Source organism: Heterodontus francisci, chromosome 1, assembly GCF_036365525.1.
Source record: "Heterodontus francisci isolate sHetFra1 chromosome 1, sHetFra1.hap1, whole genome shotgun sequence".
Taxonomy (NCBI): domain Eukaryota; kingdom Metazoa; phylum Chordata; class Chondrichthyes; order Heterodontiformes; family Heterodontidae; genus Heterodontus; species Heterodontus francisci.
Genome location: NC_090371.1, coordinates 59,795,035 through 59,820,499, shown reverse-complemented (window position 1 = coordinate 59,820,499; position 25,465 = coordinate 59,795,035). Strand labels below are relative to the sequence as shown.

General features: G+C 42.5%; 1 protein-coding gene across 2 annotated transcripts in view; it reads right to left on the bottom strand.

Annotated features, from left to right (window-relative positions):
- Positions 1-25,465, bottom strand: part of malt1 (MALT paracaspase 1) — a 121,112-nt gene that overhangs the window by 39,986 nt on the left and 55,661 nt on the right. For both annotated transcript variants that reach the window (XM_068031074.1, XM_068031082.1), the window contains exons 7-9: positions 19,415-19,441; positions 17,220-17,273; positions 7,836-8,039 (exon numbers count right to left, since the gene is read on the bottom strand). In XM_068031074.1, the coding sequence (XP_067887175.1) occupies positions 7,836-8,039; positions 17,220-17,273; positions 19,415-19,441 (285 nt within the window). The remainder of the gene's footprint in view (positions 1-7,835; positions 8,040-17,219; positions 17,274-19,414; positions 19,442-25,465) is intronic.

Here is a 25,465-nt window from a genome sequence, read left to right as displayed (position 1 = left end):
CTGCCAATCACCACAGCAAGGCACAGGGAGGGGATGATGATGGTGAGAAATAATAGGAGCAAAGATACAACTACTTCCTTGTGAACTATGATGATGAAGAGGGTGAAGAATTTGAATTCAAACCCAACCAAGTTTCTGCAGACAACTGCTGCTTCCTGTTCCTCTCCCCCAAAACCCCTTGAATTCACCCCCTACATCAACTGCTTTCTTACCCCCCACACATCACTTCAGACATTTTCACCCAGGGGAATTAGAATTAGTAAGGATGTGGCACTGGTGATTCATCGAGGAATGGGGAGTTGGTGAGGATGTGCTACCTTCCCAGTAGAGGCTAAAGAGTTGTGGAACCCAAAACTCGTGGGAATTTGCCTAAAAAGGATGTTTGAGCTACATATCTACCTACAGGCTTTGATGTCAGGCTCCAAGTATGTATGGAAACTGTATCCAAAATGTCTGTCTTGACACAGCAATAGCATGTTTTCCTCTGAGGCAGAAGGTCATGGGTTGAAGCTCCATTCCAGAGATGTTGAGCACTTCATCTAGTCTGACATTTCATTGTAGTAGTGAGAGAGTGCCGCACAGTTATAGATGCAGTAAACTGAAGCCCCACTTGCCCCCTCAAGTGAATGTGACAGATCCCATGGCTCTATCTGAAGAAGAAGAAGGGAGTTCTCGCGGTATCTGGGTCAACAGGTAGTTCTCAACAGACATCACTAAAACAGGTTATTTGGCTATTTGTTTCAACGCTACTTGTGGGATCTTTCTGTGCCAAATATTGCTGGGTGGGTTTGAGGCATAAATCACCATCGTAATAGCTGTACACTTTACATCTAATAATACACACATATTATAACAAAAAATATTTAGCTGGTGAGGAACTGCTTTAGTTAACGAAAAACTGGAAGCTCCAGTTGCTTCGCACGTCAATTGAAACTTGGGAATATGTACATGTAAGTCTGTTACTTGATATGCAAGTGAATCATGCTGGCTGCTGACAAGTGACTCGAAGCTGTTGCAGATGTCAATGAGCCCTGTGTGTAGGCCTAATTTTCACCTTCTTGACAGACTATCAATATGTAGGAACAAAATGCTTTTATAGTCTGCATGCAGAGTCATTCATTGCTATTTATACCCTAGTGCTTCATCTTTGCATCTGTTCAGGTTGGTATGTGGCAACATGAAAAGTTTAAAACTCCTTCAACAGAAATACTGAGGTCAAGACTCGAGGCGCCACTATCTTCGAAGTGTGCCTATAATTATCCTGATTTAAAAGGCAAAACCTATCTCTGAGCTAGTTTTTGTGATTAATTGGCTTGCTGGAATACTGCTTTACATTTTGCCCTTTCGTAAATGATATACATTGCGCTTACACACTAGGATGCCTGTGAGTCAATATCAAGAAGTTTTCACACATGCCTTTAAAATAAGTGCATTCAGCAATCCTTTAATGAGTCATGAGTTGCTTTAGAGAGCTAGAAGTTGGAGGCAATGTTTAGTGCTCAAACTTTCTTTTGATTGATTAATGAGATACCAGCTTACATTTTCCTATTGCCATTTCCCATTTAAAACAAGTTGGTGGTAAACCATTTGAACTAAATGGGTCACCATGATGTTAAATAACACAAATCAGAAAATCTAGTCCGCTATCTTTTTGGAAATGGAAATAAGATCTTAAATTTTAGTAAATTAAACATTGGTCCGCTCATTTTAACACTCCCCTTGTTCACAGTTTCCCAGAAGCAGTCTAAAGATTTTCAACCGGAAAAAAAAGATGCCTAACGTGACCAACTAAAAACTGCCAAAATAGGCAGACTGATTTTTGAGTGCAGTATCTGTGAATTCTACTAAGTAAACCTGACATCAAAGGACTCATTTTCATCTTTAGCACTCCCAGCTTGGCATCTGAAATACATATTTGGAATGCAGGTGCTTTTAGCTCTGTGTTATAGATGAAAATTTTCCCAGAAAATTCATTTTCCGACAAATATCTATATATTGGGCTGAACTTTGCCGGTAGTTGAGAAGTCCCACCACTGGGACCGAAAGCGGGAGCCGACCTCGCACCAGTGGGCAATGGGACCCCAGGGCAGCACTCTGCCTGTGGCAGCCAATTAACAGGCCACAGTCAGGAACGCCATCCAACTGAGGATGGTGACCCGCCTCCCACAGCTGCCGGCCCAATCAGTAGGGCGGCAATTCGGCAGCACCACCACTAGCGATGGCCACTGCAGAACAAATGTGCATTAATGTAGGGTGCTTAACAGCTAATGAACTACTTTTGAAACATAAACCATTGTGAAATGATTGGTGAAATGCTCAGTGAATGGTATCAGTAAAAGTGACCATGCTGCTGTCAATTGTCAGAAAAACCTAGCTGGTTCTTTAAGGAAAGATACCTGCTGTCCTTACCCGGTCTGGTCTATATGTGATTCCAGTCCCACATTGGCTCTTAACTGTCCATCGAGGCATTTTCTGACCCCCCTGCCACAACCCCCCGAAGTCGGGGTGGCTGTAAAATTCAGCCCTATGCCTCTATTTATAAAGCTCAGGATCCCATGTGCCTTTTTAACCACTTTCTCAACCTGCCCTGCCACCTTCAATGATTTGTGCACATATACTCCCAGATCCTGTACTGGCTTGAACATTTATCGCTCAACCAACATTAGTAAATGAGATTACAAACAAAAACAAGAAATGCTGGAATCACTCAGCAGGTCTGGCAGCATCTGTGGAAAGAAAAGCAGAGTTAACGTTTCGGGTTAGTGACCCTTAAGGGTCACTAACCCGAAACGTTAACTCTGCTTCTCTTTCCACAGATGCTGCCAGACCTGCTGAGTGATTCCAGCATTTCTTGTTTTTGTTTCAGATTTCCAGCATCCGCAGTATTTTGCTTTTATTTTAGTAAATGAGATTATCTGGTCATTTATCTCATTGCTGTTTGTTCACCTTTCTGTGTCAGCTTGCTTACTGTTAAACAAGGGCACGCTCAATCATTTCACAATGGTTCATGTTTCAAAAGTAGTTCATTGGCTGTTAAGCACCCTACATTCATGCACATTTGTTCTTTCTTTCCTATGTGGCTTCAATTTTAAATCAAAGACCTAAAATTGAGCAAAAAGTTAACAGACATATAATAATCAAGGAAATGAAGCATTTTCAATGAAAATATTTACATAATCATAACTTGAAACTGAAAATTCTGTTACCTATAATACTCTGTAATAAAATGCAATTCCAATTATTCAGTCACGATAAATCTGTGCCCCTGAATATCTTGTACATTCATGCCATAAAACAGCACATCCCACAGCTCACTGTGAGCAATGCCATGGGAGTTCCACAGGTATAAAGTATTAGACATTCACTCATCCAGATGTGCTGATTAGGTGCCTGAACATAAAGTGCAAAAAATGGCACTAAAGTTGATTTTATAAGGAATGAAAGGAGGTCCTGGTCATGATAGCAGTTTTTTTTGGTACTGGATCAAACTTTATGTACCCAAATAAACATTAGAGGTAAGATAGATCAGTATCCTCATTGAAAAATATGTACCAGCACTGAGATGCAGCTTCTCCTCAAAGTATTGAATCACCAGTGCATGAACAGCCACTTGCACAGGATGAAGGTAAAATAGAAGGATCAGTGGGAGTTTCTAGGCCTGATGAGGTATACCAGAGAGTTATGGAGGTTGGCAAGGGTGCTTTCAAAGTATGCACTGGTTCACTAATGATATGGCAATGTTTTGTCTATCATGTGCACAAAGATATACAAAGGCTGCTAGGAATTAAGGCATGCATGTCAGAAACGTATCCTTCCATCTCCAACATACATAATGCGTATCAGCAACTGCTATTTCCACTGTAGTGTAGAGAGAATGTGGTCACTGAAGTGAAAACCTGTTTGATCCCTGGATAAGAAACAATGATTGCTTCTACCTCTGACCTGGGTTGTAATGTCTAACTCCTAAAGTCAGGGCTAGACAATTTTGAAGAATCTAGCACAGAAAGCTATAGAATACATTAGATCACTGAAAAGGTTAAACAGAGAACAATTATGCCACTTAAAATATGCTAAATACAGAGCTTTCAGTGCTGCTCTCTGCAGGTTTAGGAGCATGTTACAAAAAGGGCAATATTCTGCTGTCAAAAGTAGACTGATTTTTATCAAATTTTCGTTTGCAGCAGGAAAGACTTTTTAGCAACAGCCACAGGATGCGTTGGCGGATACTTGCACCCTCAGATTCTCAGGCTCGTGTATTCAGCTATCTTACTTGCAATCACAATTAGGATGGTGTTTGTGCATGCCCCCGCTTAAAAGAGATCATGCTGACACAGAAAGAACTTCTGTTGCACAATCTATACCAATATTGTTACAGTTTACTTGTTCTGAGTTCATCACTTTTTAAATGCATGCTGACACCAAGACTGACTTATTTTATCTGGTGTCATCTGAAGAGGAAAAACACCCAGGCTACATACACAAGGTGAAAAGAAAATGAGCAGAGAAATGGTTACCATGCATTGTTTTTCATAACACTTTCCATTTCCAATCATCAAAATCTTTATAGTCACTGCAAAGGTCATTTTTGACAGCCATGTTTATGCAGAACCCTTGAAGAATGATTCCACTGTACAAAACTTTTGTTGCTGATTTTTAAGCTGACTAATTAATGCAATGTCAGACTTAAACAATAAAAGCAGACAACTAACTTGATCTTTTAAAATTAATTCCACAAAATGCAGTGAGCCTAGTGCTGTTTCAGCCAATGGAGTTTATGTTTCAATTTTCACTCCATTTTTCCCCTCCTTTCCATTCTGGAGTATGATATTACAGAATAGCATATCTATGGAACTTCACCCAAGCGCTCTTTTTGCACGAATGTCTCAATATTTATGGGGAGGCAGGGACAGTGCGGGTGAGGTCAAAAATGAATGAGAAACCTGTTAAGGCATTAAGACCAGCAGAACCTCATTAACATTTTGTAGTTCTGTCTCCCACCCAGCAGCTGACTAAATGGACAAGCTGGCCGGCGGCCAGAAGGAAGCCACAATTGGCAGCAGGCCGCAACTGGGGACCCTTGGTGGATGTGCCCCAGCAAATGAGAGAGAGTGGTGAGGTCAGCAATTGGTGGGGTGGGGGGTGGTGGCAAGTAGCAGGAATCAGCTGGGGGGAAAGAAGAAAGATACCTGCCTTCAGGAGGGCTGGAGGATGGAGATCGGGGCTAGGGGCAGAAGGCTGGAGATGTGGGCTGGGGAGGGGGGGCTCCCAATTGCATTGTAGGAGCCCATTTAAATATATTAATAGCCATTGGATTAAGATCATGTTCTGCACATTTCACATTTTAAACCTCCGAACAACCCACTCCTGCCCATCAATATTGAGGCCTGCGCGTTAGCAGGGGATTCAACTGTGGAAATTATTAGATCTGGATCCATGCATACAGTTCCCAGCAGAGGCCACTAGATAATGATCAGGAGCAGGAATCTTCTCTGACCGTCATCCCAGCCAACATCAGCTAATTCAGCACATATGTAGCACGCAACACAAGTCAACAACTCTCTGCAAAATGCACAAAACCCTCAACAGCTTTTTTGTGATAACACACAAACAGCAAATGTCTCCTTTTGCAACACACACCATTTTCCCCGTTTGATACACACACAATACTCAACTCTATCTGTGAGGCTGTGCTGTAATTATCCAGTCAGCCTCAGTCCTGAAAACAGAAACTCCATAACTTTCTTTTTAATGCAAGGCAAATATGCAGAGGAACTCGCATGCTGATCTAATGTCTAGGGATCACACTGTTGGTGTAATTCTGACTTTGGCCAATAGCATAAAATGAGCAATAGCAGGTGACTGACCTGATATTGCCCATGCTACATTACTGCCTGAAGTCAAAATAACCCAATGTGTCTCACAACTAATCAGCCAAACCCACATAGCCCAGGGGCAATGACGTGAATTGAGATAACAAACTTAATACAGGACAAAAATTGAATTTGGGGACTTTCTGGTCTGTATAACACAATAACACACCATCATATTTATTAACTCGGTCACTGCATACCCATTTGATTGAACTACATTCCTTCTATTCATTGTTCAAATTAAAAACATATAGAGAGTAACAGTAACATGAGTAACAGTATAAATCTGATCCCTCAAAAGCCAGTAGCACGTCAAGTAATTTGATGATGACTTCTATACAAACAGGTTCTCTCCCTCTAGAAACTGCCATTTTGAAGTCACAGAATCGTTACAGTGCAGAAGGAGGCCATTCGGCCCATCATGTCAGCACCTGCTCTCTGAAAGAGCAATTCACTCAGTTCCATTCCCCCGCTTTCTCCCCGTAACCCTGTACATTCTTCCTTTACAGATAACAGTCTAATTCCCTTTTGAATGCTTCAGTTGAACCTGCCTCCACCACACTCTAAGGCGGTGCATTCCAGACCTGAACCACTCTCTGTGTGAAAAAGTTTTGTTTATCTTAACAAATACTATAAATCTGTGCCCTCTCGCTCTCGATCCTTTCACAAGTGGGAACAGTTTCTCTCTATCTGCTCTGTCCAGGCCCCTCATGATTTTGAATACCTCTATCAAATCACCTCTCAGCCTTCTCTTCTCCAAGGAAAACAGTCCTAACTTCTCCAATCTATCTTTATAACTGAGGTTCCTCATCCCTGGAACCATTCTCATGAATCTTTTCTGTACTTTCTCCAATGCCCTCAAGTATTTCCTAAAGTCCGTTGCCCAGAACTGGATGCAATACTCCAGCTGAGGCCAAACTAGTGTCTTACACAAATTTAACATAACTTCCTTGCTCTTGTACTCTATGCCCCTATTATGAAGCGCAGGATACTGTCTGCTTTATTAACCACGCTCTCAACCTGTCCTGCTACCTTCAATGACTTATGCACATATACACCCAGGTCCCTCTGCTCCTGCACCCCCTTTAGAATTGTACCCTTTCTTTTATCTTGTCTCTCCATGCTTTTCTTACCAAAATGAATCACTTCACATTTCTCTGCATTGAACTTAATCTGCCACCTGTCTGCCCATTCCACCAACTTGTCTATGTTCCTTTGAAGCTCTACACTATCCTCCTCACAGTTCACAATTCTTCCAGAGTTTCATATCATCTGCAAACTTTGAAATGGTGCCCTGTACACCCTGGTCTAGGTCATTAATATATATCAGGAAAAGCAAGGATCCCAAGACTGATCCCTGGGGAATTCCACAACAAACCTTCCTCCAGCGCAAAAAACATCCATTAATCACTACTCTTTGTTTCCTGTCACTCAGTCAATTCCATATCCATGTTGCTACCATCCCTTTTATTCCACGAGCTACATGTTTGCTCACAAGTCTGTTGTGTGGAACTGTGTCAAATGCCTTTTGAAGGTCCATGTACACCACATCAACAGCATTGTCCTCAACAACCCTCTCTGTTACCTCCTCAATGATCTCCAGCAAGTTAGTTAAACATGATTTTCCCTTAAGAAATCCATGCTGGCTTTCCTTAATTGACCCGCATTTGCCCATGTGACTATTAATTATGTCACAAATTATTTTTTTCTAGAAGTTTCCCCACCACCAAAGTTAAACTGTAGTTGCTGGACTTATCTCTACACTCTTCTTTTTAAACAAGGGTGTAACGTTTGCAATTCTCCAGTCCTCTGGCACCACCCGAGTCTAAGAAAACTGAAAAATTATGGCCAGTGCCTCTGTGATTTCCACCTTCACTTCCCTCAGTATCCTTGGATGCATCTCATAACATAAGTAACATAATTTAACTGCCAGAGCACTCTGAAATGTATCGAAAGCAAACATACCATACACTCCCTTGTCCAGCAAGAGCAAGAATTCATACACTGCATTACGCATTTCCGATTCGGTGAGGTCCAACAAAGATACCACTTTAAAATCGAGCTGCCGCAACAAATTGGTCAGTTCGTATACATCCACCATTGGCGCCTTTAGTTTAGGATGGTTGTGATAGGACATGTTGCCAATCAGAAGAGCCACCTTGTCTGTAGCTACAAAGATAACAATTTTAGAACAATATGACTTTTAACAGTACAAAATAATACAATAGAATGATGGAATGACACAGCACAGAAAGGAGGCCATTTTAAAAAAGAGTATCCCATTCATTCAACTCCCCTTGTTCTTTCCCCATAACTCCACAAACTTTTCCCTTTCAAGTATATATCCAATTCCCCTTTTGAAAGTTACTATTGAATGTGCTGCCACCATCCTTTCAGACAGTGCATTCCAGATCATAACAACTCGCTGTATAAAAACATTCTCCTCATCTCCCCTCTGGATTTTTTGCCAATTATCTTAAATCTGTGTCCCCTGGTTACATAGAATTGCTTAGAATATGCAGCACAGGAATAAATGTACCTTTTTAATCATCTAGGTAAAACTTACAGTACTGAAACATAGTATTTTTTTTCTCAGTGGTTACAATGGAATTTTTTCAAAACTATACTCTAACATTGCCATCTTATTCCAAGCCGAAATCTGGATAGGGCTAGGATTTTGGGCAGGATCTCAGCATGGATTGAATTTAATAAAACATAGAACATTACAGCGCAGTACAGGCCCTTCAGCCCTCGATGTTGCGCCGACCTGTGAAACCATCTGACCTACACTATTCCATTTACATCCATATGTCTATCCAATGACCACTTAAATGCCCTTAAAGTTGGCGAGTCTACTACTGTTGCAGGCAGGGCGTTCCACGCCCCTACTAGTCTCTGAGTAAAGAAACTACCTCTAACATCTGTCCTATATCTATCACCCCTCAACTTAAAACTATGTCCCCTCGTGTTTGCCATCACCATCCGAGGAAAAAGGCTCTCACTATCCACCCTGTCCAACCCTCTGATTATCTTATATGCCTCTATTAAGTCACCTCTTCTCCTCCTTCTCTCTAACGAAAACAACCTCAAGTCCCTCAGCCTTTCCTCGTAAGACCTTCCCTCCATACCAGGCAACATCCTAGTAAATCTCCTCTGCACCTTTTCCAAAGCTTCCACATCCTTCCTATAATGCGGTGACCAGAACTGCACGCAATACTCCAGGTGCGGCCGCACCAGAGTTCTGTACAGCTGCAGCATGACCTCGTGGCTCCTAAACTCAATCCCCCTACTAATAAAAGCTAACACACCATATGCCTTCTTAACAGCTCTATTAACCTGGGTGGCAACTTTCAGAGATTTATGTACCTGGACACCAAGATCTCTCTGCTCATCTACACTACCAAGAATCTTCCCATTAGCCCAGTATTCTGCAATCCTGTTACTCCTTCCGAAGTGAATCACCTCACACTTTTCCGCATTAAACTCCATTTGCCATCTCTCAGCCCAGCTCTGCAGCCTATCTATGTCCCTCTGTAACCTACAACATCCTTCGGCACTATCCACAACTCCACCGACCTTCGTGTCATCCGCAAATTTACTAACCCACCCTTCTACACCCTCATCCAGGTCATTTACAAAAATGACAAACAGCAGTGGCCCCAAAACAGATCCTTGCGGTACACCACTAGAAACTATACTCCAGGATGAACATTTACCATCAACCACCACCCTCTGTCTTCTTTCAGCTAGCCAATTTCTGATCCAAATTTGTTTTTATTGTGTCCATTTTTTTGCCTTCAAATCTCTCTTCTTTTTCGACAACAAAATCATCAGTTTGCCCTTCAATAAGGACTAAAGCTCTAGTTATTTGATACATTGGGCTGGATTCTATGAGCTCGCTGCCAATCTTGGGCTGTCTGTCCCCAGCAATGGTATCAGCTGCCTGTGTGCAGGCACTGATGCCATTTTTGAAGGGCAGTCAGCCCTGCCTGGATATTTAAATTTTTAAAGACATATTCCCCCCAGAATTACATAAATAAACTTCCAATGCTCCTTTCCCACCCCCCCCCCCCCAATAACAATTACATGAACTATTTGCCCTTCCTGCGCCCCGCCCAAAACACTTACCTTTAACATCTGACCTTCCCCCCACAAACTGCACCAAGTTTAAAGTACAATCCTCTCACCATCCCCTACACCCATGATGTTTGAGTGACCCCATCTCCCCCCGCCACCACCCCACCCCCCCCGGCACTTATAAACATACCTCCTCCCCATCCCCACCAGTGTCATGCCTCGTTTCCCCAGACAGGGATCTGAAAGTGCGGGAGCGCTGGCCGCTGCACTGAAGATCACGGCGGGCCCTCAAGATCGCGTGTGAGTATATTTAATTTAATAAATTTTATTGATTTAAATATTCAATTGAGATTGAGAGATTTCTAAATATAAATGACCTAAGGGGATATGGAGATAGTGTGGGGAAAAAGGCATTGAAGTGGATGATCAGTCATGATCGTATTGAATGGCGGGGCAGGCTCGATGGGCTGAATGGCCTACACGTGCTCCTATGTTCATATGTTAACTGTTCCTTGCATAAAATTAGTATAAAGATGAAGTTAGTACTTTACCTCCTGAAAGGGTTAGCTACAGTTAAGAAACAAATAGTTCCAGCAATGTCACGTCACAAACTCAGCATAGAGAAGGAAAAAAGCATAAGTCTGGGGTAAAGAAGTACAAGACTTGGGGAGAAAAGGAGAGATCCAAGTTTTTATAATAAACTAAGATTAGCATAAAGAATTTCGTACTTCCATCTGTAAAACACTGAAAATCTGTAAGCAGTGCAAACAATAGAAGCCAGGGAGTGCACAGAGTCGGATATTCTATTTACACCGGTTTCATAAATTAAATACAAATTACTTTTAATCGTACTGAACTTGCCTTTCAGCAGTGACTCATCCTTTACACAGCAGCACAGACAATACAGCAATTCAGAAAAGACTTGGGGAGAGAAGCACAAGGGCAGGGTGGGTAGGGACAGAAGCAGAAAATCCAGGTAGGTAAGGTGAGAAGTATGGATGGAGAGAAACACAGAAGTATGGTGTATGGGGAGAAAACACAAGAGCGTGTCTGGAATTGTGGAGTCCACAATTTTATTTAAAATTGTAAGTAGATAGCTGCTTGAAAAAGAGGGATATTAAAGAGTATGGGTTATGACCACAAGAGTGAGATTAGACTAGGTGACTTGTGGAGAAAAACATGAGCAAACACTTGATGAACCGAATGGCCTGATTATCTGCAGGAGCATTCATGATTCTAAGAAGCTGAGCAAGTGGGAAGAGAAGTACAAGGGCTGAGGACTGTAGGGACAAAAGTACGAGTTGGGTTGGGCATGGGGGTACAATGTAGACCCTCATGTACACCTTTGAACCTTCCGAATTGGTGAAAATAGTGCATCTGGCTTCTCCCTCAGAATTCTTGCTGTGGGCAGAAATGTTGGGAAACCAAATCTTGCAAAACAATGTGAGAATTCCTGCCCATGACAGTATTCCATCCGTCAGAGCAACAGGAGGCAAGAGCAGAGAAAAGCACGGAGGAAGAACTGACGAGTGAGGGGAGAAAAATGTGCGACGGGTACTGAGGGGTGGAAGGTGACAGTATGAATCCAGAGAAGGAGATGCAAGTATCAGCAGGAACTGAAAGGGAGGAGTTGGAAAGTATGAGAATGAGCTGAGTGGAGAGAAGGGTATAAAAAATTATTTAAAATATATAATGGAATGTTAGCCTTTATCTCATGAGGGCCAGAACATAAAGGGATCGAAGTTAAGTTGTTGAAAACACTGGTTGGACTGCATCTGGAAATCTGCATTCAGTTCTGGGAACCACACTTCAGGAAGGATATACTGGCCTCAGAAGGAATGCAGTGTATATTCACCAGAAAGATACCAGGGCTAAAAGGGTTGAATTATGAGGGCAGGTTGCATAGGTGAGGCTAGTATTCCATTGAGTATGGAAGGTTAAGGAGTGATTGAGTTGTTTAAGATTAGATAGAGAGAAATTATTTCCTCTAGTGGAGGATGTTAGAACAAAGAACATAACCTTAAAATTAGAGCTAGGCCATTCAGGGGTGATGTTAGGAAGCACGTAGGAACATAGGAGCAAGAGAAGGCCATTCAGCCCATCAAGCCTGCCCCACTATTCAATACGATCATGGCTGATCATCCACTTCAATGCCTTATTCACAACACTATCCTTATATCACCTTATGTCATTTGTATTTAGAAATCTGTTAATCTCTGCTTCAAACATACTCAATGACTGAGCTTCCACAGCCCTCTACGGTAGAAAATTCCAAAGATTCACAACCCTCTGAGTAAAGAAATTTCTCCTCATCTCTGTCCTAAGTGGCTTCCCCCTTATTTTGAAATTGTGTCCACTGGTTCTAAACTCCCCAACCAGGGGAAACATCTTAGCTGCATCTACCCTGTCTATCCCTTTAAGTATTTTGTAGGTTTCAATGAGATCACCTCTCATTCTTCAAAATTCTGAGAATACATGCCCAGTTTCCACAATCTCTCTTCATAGGACAGTCCCACCATCCCGGGAACAAGACTAGTGAACCTTCATTGCACTCCCTCTATGGCAATAATATCCTTCCTAAGGCAAGGGGACCAAAACTGCACACAGTACTCCAGCTGCGGTCCAACCAAGGTTCTATACAATTGAAGCAAGACTTCACTACTCCAGTACTCAAATCCTCTTGCAATAAGAGGATTATACCATTAGCCTCCTTAATTGCTTGCTGCACCTGCATGTTAGCTTTCAGTGACTTATTGAATTATTAAATACAAATGACATAAATCTCTTACAATTTAAGAAATACTCTGTATATCTGTTCCTCCTACCAAAGTGGATAACTTCACATTTTTCAACATTATATTCCATCTGCCACATTCTTGCCCATTCACTAAGTCTGTCCAAATCCCCTTGAAGCCGCTTTGCATCTTCCTTGCAACACACATTCCCACCTAGTTTTGTGTCATCTGCAAACTCCCAAGCACTAATCCCTGCGGTACCCCACTAGTCACAGCCCGATAATGGGAGAATGACCTGTTTATTCCTATTCTCTGCTTTCTGCCTGTTAACCAATCCTTAATCCATGCCAGTATATTATATTCTATCCCATGTGCTTTAATTTTGCTAACCAACCTCCTGTGGGGGATTTTATCAAAAGTCTTCTGAAAATCCAAGTCTACCACGTCCACCAAATCCCCTTTATCAATTCTGTTCGTAACTTCTTCACATAAAGGGTAGTGGAAATCTGGAACTTTCTCTCCCAAACAGCCACTGAAGCTCAGTCAACTGGAAATTCCAAAACTGAGATTGATACGTATTTTTGTTAGACAAAGGTATTAGGGGTTGTACAACCAAGGCTAGCCTTTTTTTCATGCATTCATGGGATGTGAGCGATAACTGACAAGGCCAGCATTTATTGCCCCTCCCTAATTGCCCTTGAGATCTTCCCCTTCAATGGAGTTAAACTACAGATCAGCTATGATCTAAGTGAGTGACAGAACAGGTTCGAGAAGTTAAATGATCTATTCTGGTTCTATGTCCTTAAGGGGAAAAGCGACAGTATGACTTCAGAAAAGAAGAATGTCAGCAAGAATGGTAGGAAATGGAAGAAGGAGCTCATCTGAATTTCAATGAGGAGAAGGAAAAGAGTTCTAGCATGAACTACAGGTGGAGAAAAGTGCCAGCAAGAACTGAAAGTGAGCAGTATGAAATGAGGTGAAAGAGAAACAAGAATGTCATCATAAAGGGAGTAAAGTGAACTGGAGATGAGGGAAGACGTATACTGCCTTCTTGCCTTGGTGTGGAGGGAAGAAGGGTGTCTCCATGTCACAGTTTCAACCATATAAACAATTTAACATTCATGTTTAGAAATAATAGATACTAACATAAATCCACAATGGCCCACAATAAGGGAAATCACTGAAATGCTTGCCACAACCTACCACTATATATTGTGAAATAATGGTGCACCTGCAGCTTCAGCTGTAAAAAGCCTGTAGCCCACTGCATTGTTATTGTAACTACATGTCATCGGCCTATTTTAAAATAGTTGGTCAATTTTTACTATTGCCTGAAGTTGGCATATATGCTGCTGGTCCTGGCTGCTGCCCATCTCTAATGATCTACTAGGAGTATCAGCTGGGACCCATGACAAGGAGAAAGTGTGTTTGTGGAGCAGCGCAGTTTAAGAGACAGAACTGTGAATTTCATGGAGAGGTTAGAGAGAGTGAGTACCTCTGTGAAGGGAAAACTGGGCCTATATTCTCTATAGTTTAAATGAATGCGAGGTGATCTCATTGAAACATACAAAATTCTTACAGGGCTCGACAGAGTAGATGCAGGAAGAATATTTCTCCTGGCTGGGTGGTCTAGAACCAAGGGACACTGTCTCAGAATGAGGTAGGCCATTTAGGACAGAGATGAGGAGGAATTTCTTCATTCAGAGTGTGGTGAATCTTTGGAATTCTCTACCTCAGTAGGCTGTGGAGGCTCAGTCATTGAGTATATTCACGACAGAGATTGATAGATTTCTAGATATTAAAGATATCATAAATATATATGGGGAGAGGGCAGGAAAATAGCGTCGAGGGAAAAGATCAGCCATGATCTAGTTGAATGTCGGAGCAGGCTCAAGGGGCTGAATGGCCTACTCCTGCTCATATTTCCTATGTTCCTATGAGAGCCTATCCTTGAATAGGAGAAAGTGTCATTTGAGGTTGTTTTTGGGAAATGATGGTTTAATTGGCCTGTTCAATATAAATTAACCAAAAAAACACTTATTTTTTTCTATCATTTATTAGCAATAAAAAAACAACTTTGAAGTAAAAATGAATCAAGTGCACCAACATTAAATACTTTCCTAAAGCTTCAAAGGAATATGTGCACCAGTATGCTTGAACAGGGGAAACAGTAGCTAGAAGTAGTACGTAGAAACATAGAAACATAGAAAATAGGAGCAGGAGTAGGCCATTCGGCCCTTTGAGCCTGCTCCGCCATTCATTATGATCATGGCTGATCATCCAACTCAGTAGCCTGTTCCGGCTTTCGCCCCATATCCTTTGATCTCTTTAGACCCAAGAGCTATATCTAACTCCTTCTTGAAAACATTCAATGTTTTGGCCTCAACTTCTTTCTGTGGTAGTGAATTCCACAGACTCACCACTCTCTGGGTGAAGAAATTTCTCCTCATCTCAGTCCTGAAAGGTTTACCCCGTATCCTTAGACTATGACCCCTGGTTCTGGACTCCCCCACCATCGGGAACATCCTTCCTGCATCTACCCTGTCAAGTCCTGTTAGAATTTTATAGGTTTGTATGAGATCCCCTCTCACTCTTCTGAACTCCAGCAAATATAATCCTAACCGACTCAATCTCTCCTCATATGTCAGTCCCGCCATCCCAGGAATCAGTCTGGTAAACCTTCGCTGCACTCCCTCTATAGCAAGAACATCCTTCCTCAGATAAGGAGACCAAAACTGCACACAATATTCCAGGTGTGGCCTCACAAAGGCCCTGTATAATTGCAGCAAGCCATCCCTGCTTCTGCACTCAAACCCTCTCGCTCTGAAGGCCAACATACCATTTGCCTTTTTTACCACCTGTTGCACCTGCATGCTTACTTTCAGCGACTGGTGTATGAGAACACCCAAGTTTTTTTTAATTCATTCAGGGATGTGGGCGTCGCTGGCAAGGCCAGCATTTATTGCCCATCCCTAATTGCACTTGAGAAGGTGGTGGTGAGCTGCCTTCTTGGACCACTGCAGTCCATTTGGGGTAGGTATACCCACAGTGCTGTTAGGAAGGGCGTTCCGTCCGGTTTCATTCCTTTTTCTTCTCGCTGTATATTCCCCTCTCTCAGTTTATAGCCGTTCAGATAATAATCTGCCTTCCTGTTTTTGCTACCAAAGTGGATAAACTCACATTTATCCACATTATACTGCATCTGCCATGCATTAACCCACTCATTTAATTTGTCCAAATCACACTGAAGCCTCTCTGCATCCTCCTCACAATGCACCCTCCCACCCAGTTTTGTGTCATCTGCAAATTTGGAGATATTACATTTAGTTACCTCATCTAAATCATTAATGTATATTGTGAATAGCTGGGGTCCTAGCACTGATCCCTGCTGCACCCCACTAGTCACTGCCTGCCATTCGGAAAAAGACCCATTTATCCCGACTCTTTGTTTCCTGTCCGCCAACCAATTTTCTATCCATCGCAATACACTATCCCCAATCCCATGCGCTTTAATTTTACATGCTAATCTCTTATGCGGGACTTTGTCGAAAGCCTTCTGAAAGTCCAAATAAACCACACTCACTGGCTCCCCCTCATCAATTCTACGAGTTACATCCTCGAAGAATTCTAGTAGATTTGTCAAGCATGATTTCCCTTTCGTAAACCCATGCTGACTCTGTCCGATTCTAACGTATAATCTAAAATTTACTGCTGAAGCTCGAGATACCCAAAAGTCCAAATGTTTGGACAGTTGGGTAGGGAAAAGAGAAGAGGAACATCACATCTGGGCCTCAGCCAGAACAGAGCCCAGTTGAAAGATCAGAATTCCAATTTGAGCCGCTCTGGCTCATTTTAACCACTGATTGCACTAATTCATAATGCTCTTGTGTAACAAGATTGGGTGAAGTTAGTTTAATGATACAACCAAAGGGAGAAAACGTAAGGCTTTACATTCGCTTGATTTATTATATTTGCATCACATCTATGCAGAGACAACAGAAGAAAAAGGAACAAAAACAAGAAATGCTGGATTCACTCAGCAGGTCTGGCAGCATCTGTGGAAAGAGAAGCAGAGTTAACGTTTCGGGTCAGTGACCCTTCTTCGGAACTGACAAATATTAGAAAAGTCACAGATTATAAACAAGTGAGGTGGGGGTTGGGCAAGAGATAACAAAGGAGAAGGTGCAGATTGGACCAGGCCACATAGCTGACCAGCTATGTGGCCTGGTCCAATCTGCACCTTCTCCTTGCCTTTGCTCCGTGACCTTTTGGTCAGCTATGTGGCCTGGTCCAATCTGCACCTTCTCCTTTGTTATCTCTTGCCCAACCCCCACCTCACTTGTTTATAATCTGTGACTTTTCTAATATTTGTCAGTTCCGAAGAAGGGTCACTGACCCGAAACGTTAACTCTGCTTCTCTTTCCACAGATGCTGCCAGACCTGCTGAGTGAATCCAGCATTTCTTGTTTTTGTTTCAGATTTCCAGCATCCGCAGTATTTTGCTTTTATTATAGAAGAAAAAGGAAACTTTACTCACCATAATGTCTTTGGTTAAATCCTAGGTCAAGCTGGCCAACCTCAACTGGATTGCCTGACAGTAAAAAAAGAAAGTTAATACTGCTGGATATTTAATTGCAGTGCTATCTTGTTCATGGCCCTGTTTTCTATAGTCACTGTCCATCAATTTGCCGCAATCATAGTCAGGTCAAGGCAACAATATAACTACAGTAAATATTTAACAGCTAACACTTATAATTCATCGATTTCTACTACAGCATTTATTTTTCTTTGTTTTCTGTAAATTGAGTTAACTCCTTACTCCTTTGGAAAATAACTGGCTTAGAGTTTTTTCCATTGGGCACAAGGCCAATTGTAAATGGGACAGAGCACGATTCATGCCAGCCAGACTCATAATTACGAACCCCATTTTAATTTGAGACATGATATGTGGTATGTGCATGCTTGGGAGGAATTCAACACATATAAGAGGCTTCTTGCCTGTGTTAAGTGACAGCCACAGATGCCCAAAATGGGATAGACCATTTTGCAGGTATCCGTGGCTGTCGTTCAACACAGGTGAGAGGCCTCTTACTTATGTAAATTTCAACCCATGTCCTGACCCATTTCAGGAGTCCTTGGGGTGCACAATGTTGGTCCCGAAACCATCCCTCATTACGCCCATTTTACACCAGTAAAACAGGCATGGTAAGGTTTAATTTCTATCCCCTAGACTTTTTGTAGCCTTCCTATGAATTTAAATCCTCCCATATGGCTGTTTACCCATGAAGTCGGAGTTTTCTGTTAAGTTCTTGGACCTGTTACAAAACTTTAAGCAGATAATAACATACTCAATAAAATGGGAATGAGGACTCACCTGTGGGTAACAGTGTGAGATGCTGAACTGGAGAAAAATAACCAGAGTCAAAATACTACTGGCTATTCCTTCCCCTTCTCCCAACCTCCTAGGAAGTGCTGAACAGATCCTCCCCAGTGATGTGTTTCAGATTGAGAACTTACCAGACTCAATCAGATTGTGGCTTATCATTCCACTACACTGTATTTGAGAAGGTCCAACATGTTTGTCCCATTGGACTATCCTTATACCATACCTGTATAGCCCAGTTTATAACTGAAACATACTGAAACATACATAATGGCTTCCAATCATTACCGAGTCAAATTGTTGTTATTCAGTGCAGGGTTAAAATTGATATAGTTGGCCCCAACATCATTGAGCAAGTGAAAAGGAGGGGAGAAATGAACATGGTCCCTGTACCTATCCATCCCTACTGGAAAATGCTTTCTTGTGAACTTTAGCTGAGGATATGACCGGGTGCAGTTGTGATGCTTCACAGTTTGTTGACACAATTCGGCCTGGAACTCACTGCAACGTCAATATTGGCGAGAATGCCATAAGTTCAAGGGTTGTGCTCCCTAATCCTCCAATGGCAAAAGCACACCACAATTTGCTGAAAATATAATTAGAATACTCGCAGCGAGCAGAAGAGGGAATGGGGAGCACCACGACCAATGTCTGATCCATATCCAAGGTACTGGGGCCTGACACAGAATGAAGCAACAAGTTATTCAACAGGGATGCCCTAAGGAGCAATGGCTCCAATCTGATAACATGGTGATCGGCCACAGCATGTATGGACAAAATATTCAGGTCGGGTTTAGTGTGATTGATGAGTTTATACTGAAACAGTATAGATATATAAATTGATATTAAGAAGATCCTCATATGTATAAGACTGTCTCCCAAACTGTGTACGATTCCTAGCCATATTTCATTACTGGTTGCACTCCATGCGTCAAGCATGAGCTCAAGAAATATTGATAAGAAAGTAATATCAGTGAGGGTAAATTAGCATGTCTGACTGTCTAAGGACTTATTTTGTTACTTAATAGAGGTTTAAGATTTCAATGAAGTTCCCAGAAAAAGTGCTATCAAAGAGCAGCCTACGGAGCAATAGAATACTGATTCTGAGCCCTCCAGCACCATCTCTGTAATGGTCTAAGTGGCTGTGGCGATATATTTCAGATTGTAATGGGGGTGGAGCTAAGATAATTTGCTGTTACACGTTTTTGGCAAGAATAATAGCACCACTGTGAGGATAATCCACAAAGCCAGCACAATCTGTGGACCTAATAGACATAACATCTGACAATATGAAAACTCAAAGTTTATTTCTGTAGAGACTGGAGCACATTGTAAAAAAATGCACTTACTTGTTTCTTCAGGGTATTTCAACTCATCTGAAAGAGATTCAGCAAAGAAAATGTTCAGCAAACGGTGAAAAGTATGGTCCCTGTTTTTCAATTCTTTTAGAAGCTAATAGAAATTCTGTCTAGCCTAGAGGCTAAAGTGACATGTGCAAAAAGGCAAAACAACAGTAGTTAAAACAAAGCAGACCTGCTATCAATAACCGTTTCCCCAATAATCAGACTGAAAACAGGCAGTCATTACTAACCAAAAATAACAGACACTCCAGAATTCATTCAAACTGTCTAAATTGGAAGGTCTCATGCCTCTTAATCATCCGTTTTTGCTGATTTTAAAAAGGGAAGTGTTACATGCTGAAAATCAGAAATAAAACCAGAAAATTATAGAAATAATGAAAGAGATAGATTGACATCTAGCTGGAAGCCTTCATCAGAACTGGAGTGCAGTTCTGATGAAGGGTAACAGAGGAAATGTTAAATAGAAACAGAAAATACTGGAAATACTCAAGTAGGTCAGGCAGCATCTGTGGAGAAAGGAACAGAGTTAACGTTTCAGGTCGATGACTTTTCAATCCATGCTTTTATGATGCAAAACATGCACTAACAAGCCACTTCATTTAAATTCCACTAAATTCATGTTCCACCTCCATCTTTTTGACTGGAACAACCATTGTGGTTTGAGATGCTACTATGATTGCATCATTGCTTTTCTATGTGATGACACGCTGCAGCGACTTTAAAATCAGTTATAAATCCCGCAATGGTGAATTCCATGCTAAGGTTTGTTTCTTTTTTTTTTGGATAGAAGGCTAGCCCATTCCTATTTGCCACTGGAAAAATGATTTGAACAGGAACGGATTGCAATGTAAGCAGCATGTCAGAATTAGCTGCCTCACAACCACACGTAATTTTTGTCACATTCTACAGCAACTGCCTGCATCTAACTATACAATTCTTGACCTGGGAAGACTTGATGCAGATGAAATTTCTCTCTACACTGACAATCAATGCAACTTATTCCATCTCAGAAGAACGCCAAAATCTTTTTTTTTATTGTGCACATCAACATTCTGCGATTTTTTATTTTTATTTGTTCTTGGAATGTGGGCATCGTTGGCTAGGACAGCATTTATTGCCCATCCCTAATTGCTCTTGAGAAGGTGGTGGTGAGTTACTTTCTTGGACCATTACAGTCCATGTGGTGTAGGTACATCCACAGTGCTGTTAGGAAGGGAGTTCCAGGATTTTGAACCAGCGAAAGTGAAGAAACGGCGATATAGTACCAAGTCAGGATGTTGTGTGGCTTGGAGGGGATCTTGCAGGTGGTGATGTTCCCATCAGTCTGCTGTCATTGTTCTTCGAGGTGGTAGAGGTCACGAGTTTGGAAGGTGTTCTCAAACGAGGTTTGGCAAGTTGCTGCAGTGCATCTTGTACATGGTACAAACTGCTGCCACTATGCGCCTTCGTAGATGGGGTTCCGATCAAGCAAGCTGCTTTGTCCTGGATGATGTTCAGCTTCTTGAGTGTTTTTGGAACTGCACTCATCCAGGCAAGTGCAGAGTATTCTGTCACACTCCTGACTTGTGCTTTGCAGATGGTGGACAGGCTTTGGGGAGTCAAGAGGTGAGTTATACGCTGCAAAATTTCTAACCTTTGACATGCTCTTGCAGCCACAGTATTTAGTTGGCTGGTCCAGTTAAGTTTGTGGTTTCAGCAGTGGTTACACTGTGAATGTCAAGGGGAGATGGTTAGATTCTCTCTTGTTGGAGATGGTCATTTCCTAGCACTTGTGTGGCACAAATGTTACTTGCTGCTTATTAGTGCAAACCTGAATGCGGTCCATGTCTTGCTGCATGCAGACATGGATGGCTTCAGTACCTGAGGATTTGCGAATGGTACTGAACACTGTGTAATCATCAGCAAACATCTTCACTTCTGTCCTTAGAGAGAGAGAGTTATACAGCACAGAAACAGGCCCTTCGGCCCACCATGTCTGTGCTGGCCATCAAGCACCTAACTATTCTAATCCCATTTTCCAACACTTGGCCCATAGCCTTGTATGCTGTGGCGTTTCAAGTGCACATCTAAATACTTCTTAAATGTTGTGAGGGTTCCTGCCTCTACCACCACTTCAGAAGGTGCATTCCAGATTCCAAGCACCCTCTGGGTGAAAATTGTTTTCCTCAAATCCCCTCTAAACCTCCTGCCCCTTACCTTAAATCTATGCCCCCTGGTTATTGACACCTCCGCTAAGGGAAAACATTTCTTCCTATCTAACCTATCAATGCCCCTCATAATTTTGTATACGTCAATCAGGTCCCCCCTCAGCTTTCTCTGCTCTAAGGAAAACAACCCGAGCCTATCCAGTCTCTCTTCATAGCTGAAATGCTCCAGCCCAGGCAACATCCTGGTGAATCTCCTCTACACCCCCTCCAGTGCAATCACATCCTTCCTATAGTGTGGTGCCCAGGACTTTACACAATACTCCAGCTGTGGCCTAACTAGTGTTTTATACAACTCCATCATAACCTCCCTGCTCCTATATTCTATGCCTCGCCTAATGAAGGCAAGAATCCCATATGCCTTTCTAACCACCTTATCTACCTGTGTTGCTGCCTTCAGTGATCTATGTACAAGTATACCAAGGTCTCTCTGTACTTCCTAGGGTGCTACCATCCATTGTCTATTCCCTTGCCTTGTTAGTCCTCCCAAAATGCATCACCTCTCACTTCTCAGGATTAAATTCCATTTGCCACTGCTCCGCCCATCGTACCAGCCCCATCTATATCATCCTGTAATCTAAGGCTTTCCCCCTCACTATTTACGACACCACCAATTTTCATGTCATCTGCCAACTTACTGATCATATGTTGGACAGAAGGTCATTGATGAAGCAGCTGAAGATGGTTGGGCTGAGGACCCTACCCTGAGGAACTCCTGGGGCTGAAAAGATTGACCTCCACTGACGACAACCATCTTCCTTTGTGCTAGATATGACTCCAATCAGTGAACAGTTTTCCCCTTGAATCACATTGACTTCAATTTTGTGAGGGCTCCTTGATGCCACATTCAGTCAAATGCTGCTTTGATGCCTAGTGCAGCCACTTTCATCTCACCTCTGGAATTCAGCTCTTTTGTCCATGTTTAGACCAAGGCTGTGATGAGGTCTGGAGTACCGTGGCCCTGGCAAAACTCTATTTGAGCATCAGTGAGCAGGTTGTGAGCTGAGTAAGTGCTGCTTGATAGCACTATCGTGACACTTTCCATCACTTTGCTGATGATCGGGAGTAGACTGATGGGGCATTAACTGGCCTATGTACTGCTTTTTGTGCACAGGATATACCTGCGCAATGTTCCATGTTGTTGGGTAGATGCCAGTGTTGTAGCTTTACTGGAACAGCTTGGCCAAGGGCGTGGCTAGTTTTGGAGCACAGCTGGGATGTTGTCAGGGCCCATAGCCTTTGCTGTATCCAATGCCTTCAGTCATTTCTTGATATCACATGGAGTGAATCGCATTGGTTGAAGACTGGCATCTGTGATGGTGGTGACCTCAGGAGGAGGCTGAGATGAATCATCCAATTGGCAATTCTGGCTGAAGATGGTTGCAAATGCTTCTGCCTTTTCTTTTGCATTGCTCTATGAAAGTGACACTGCTAATTTAGTGCTACATTAGAGGCAGTTTGTGATTATCAACCCACATCCAAGTCTCATGGTTTATTCATCTGACTGATGAATGTCTGGGTATAAGTATCTTGCTCACAGCCCTCAAATAGTCTTCATGCTGCAATGTTAATCTCTATTGTCTATAGAAATGCCTGCAGACAGAACCATCCCTCCATGCAGGTTGAAAATTACAAATTTCTCCAAATTTTCCCTCATAATTCAACTTTTGCCATTTGGCATCAACCTTGTGGCGCTTTTCTCCACTGCTTTGAAAACTTGAATGTCTCAGCAACCAGAATTGGAAGCAATACTTGAGATGAAGTCTGACTAGAACACGATGCAATTTGATCAGTTTAGAGCCCAGCGACCTAGACAGTGAATAGCCTAAGGCTAATATTTCTCTGCAACTCCTGCTCTAAGACTGGCCAATGGAACGGCCTGGCCTATTGACCTCTGTATTTATTTCTCAAAGTTTGACAAGCATGATGTGCCAATCAGGTAAAGGAAGAAAGCCGGTGTTTGTTTTACTAGTTCCACCAAACTCTTGTAAATTTATTCAGTGAGAAAACTGAGCCAAACAGTCCAAGAAGGTCCCTAGTTAAATGCCCAGCCTCGACCAAATTACCTGAACTTTGCTGGAACAGCAGCAGATTATTGGCAGAGTTCCTGCTCTAGATCACTATCCCGCAACACCTACCATAAGTGCTCCTTTGTGGGGTTTGAAGGACAGGATCCAGCTCACTAGGAGATTCCTGTAGTCAAATTGCTTAGTGTCGCTCATTGTCAAAGCTCACACAAAAATAATGAGCATTTGGGCAAGGTACTATGAAGTGACTACCTCCAGTGGAACCACCTCTACCCTCACCCCTTCCCCTCCCTCCCAGAACCACCACAGGGTTCCCCTTGTCCTCACTTTCCACCCCATCAGCCTCCATATCCAAAGGATCATCCTCCGCCATTTCCGCCACCTCCAGCGTGATGCCACTACCAAACGCATCTTCCCTCCCTTCCCCTGTCAGCATTCCGCAGGGATCGTTCCCTCCGCGACACCCTGGTCCACTCCTCCATTACTCCCACCACCTCATCCCCGTCCCATGGCACCTTCCCCTGCAATCGCAGGAGGTGTAATACCTGCCCATTTACCTCCTCTCTCCTCACTATCCCAGGCCCCAAACACTCCTTTCAGGTGAAGCAGTGATTTACTTGTACTTCTTTCAATGTAGTATACTGTATTCGCTGCTCACAATGTGGTTTCCTCTACATTGGGGAGACCAAACGCAGACTGGGTGACTGCTTTGCGGGACACCTCCGCTCAGTCCGCAAGCAGGACCCTGAGCTTCCAGTTGCTTGCCATTTCAACACTCCCCCCTGCTCTCATGCTCACATCTCTATCCTGGGCTTGCTGCAGTGTTCCACTGAACATCAACGCAAGCTCGAGGAACAGCATCTCATTTACCGATTAGGCACACTACAGCCTGCCGGACTGAACATTGAGTTCAATAATTTCAGAGCATGTCGGGCCCCCCATTTTACTTTTATTTTTAGTTATTTTTTCTTTTTTTACATTTTTTACATTTTTTTTCTTTTGTTTATTTCATTTCCTTGTAGTTTGTTCAGTTTGCTTACCCACTGTTTTTTTTCATGTTTGTACTTGCTGCTGGTCATTCTTCAGTTCGTTAACACCCTCTGTACTAATGCTTTGTCTTTCAACACACTATTAACATATTGTTTGCCTTTGCTCCATGACCTCTTGGTCAGCTATGTGGCCTTGTCCAATCTACACCTTCTCCTTTGTTATCTCTTGCCCCACCCCCGGCTCACTTGCTTATAACCTTTCACATTTCTAATATTTGCTCGTTCCGAAGAAGGGTTACTGACCCGAAACGTTAACTCTGCTTCCCTTTCCACAGATGCTGCCAGACCTGCTGAGTGGTTCCAGCATTTCTTGTTTTTATTCCAGTGGAACCATATTCCATTCAACATATTTCACCATCCAGTTAACACATTCAGGATAAGGAAGAAAAATACTTGATTTTTTTTCAGTCTGTCATTTCAAGCAGCCAGCAGCACTGGTACATGAACTCACAAGCTCAGTTTCCAATCAAGAGTTTAACTGGTTTAGGGACCAGTTAAACCATCTTAACCATCATACTTTTTTTTATTCTTTCATGGGATGTGTGCATTGCTGGCAAGGCCAGCATTTGTTGCCCATCCCTAACTGCCCTTGAATAGGCCATTTCAGAGGGCAGTTAAGAGTCAACCACATTGCTGAGAGTCTGAAGTCACATATAGGCCAGACCAGGTAAAGATGGCAGATTCCTTCGCTAAAGGGCATTAGTGAACCAGATGGGTTTATACAACAATCGATGATAGTTTCATGGCACCATTCAATTT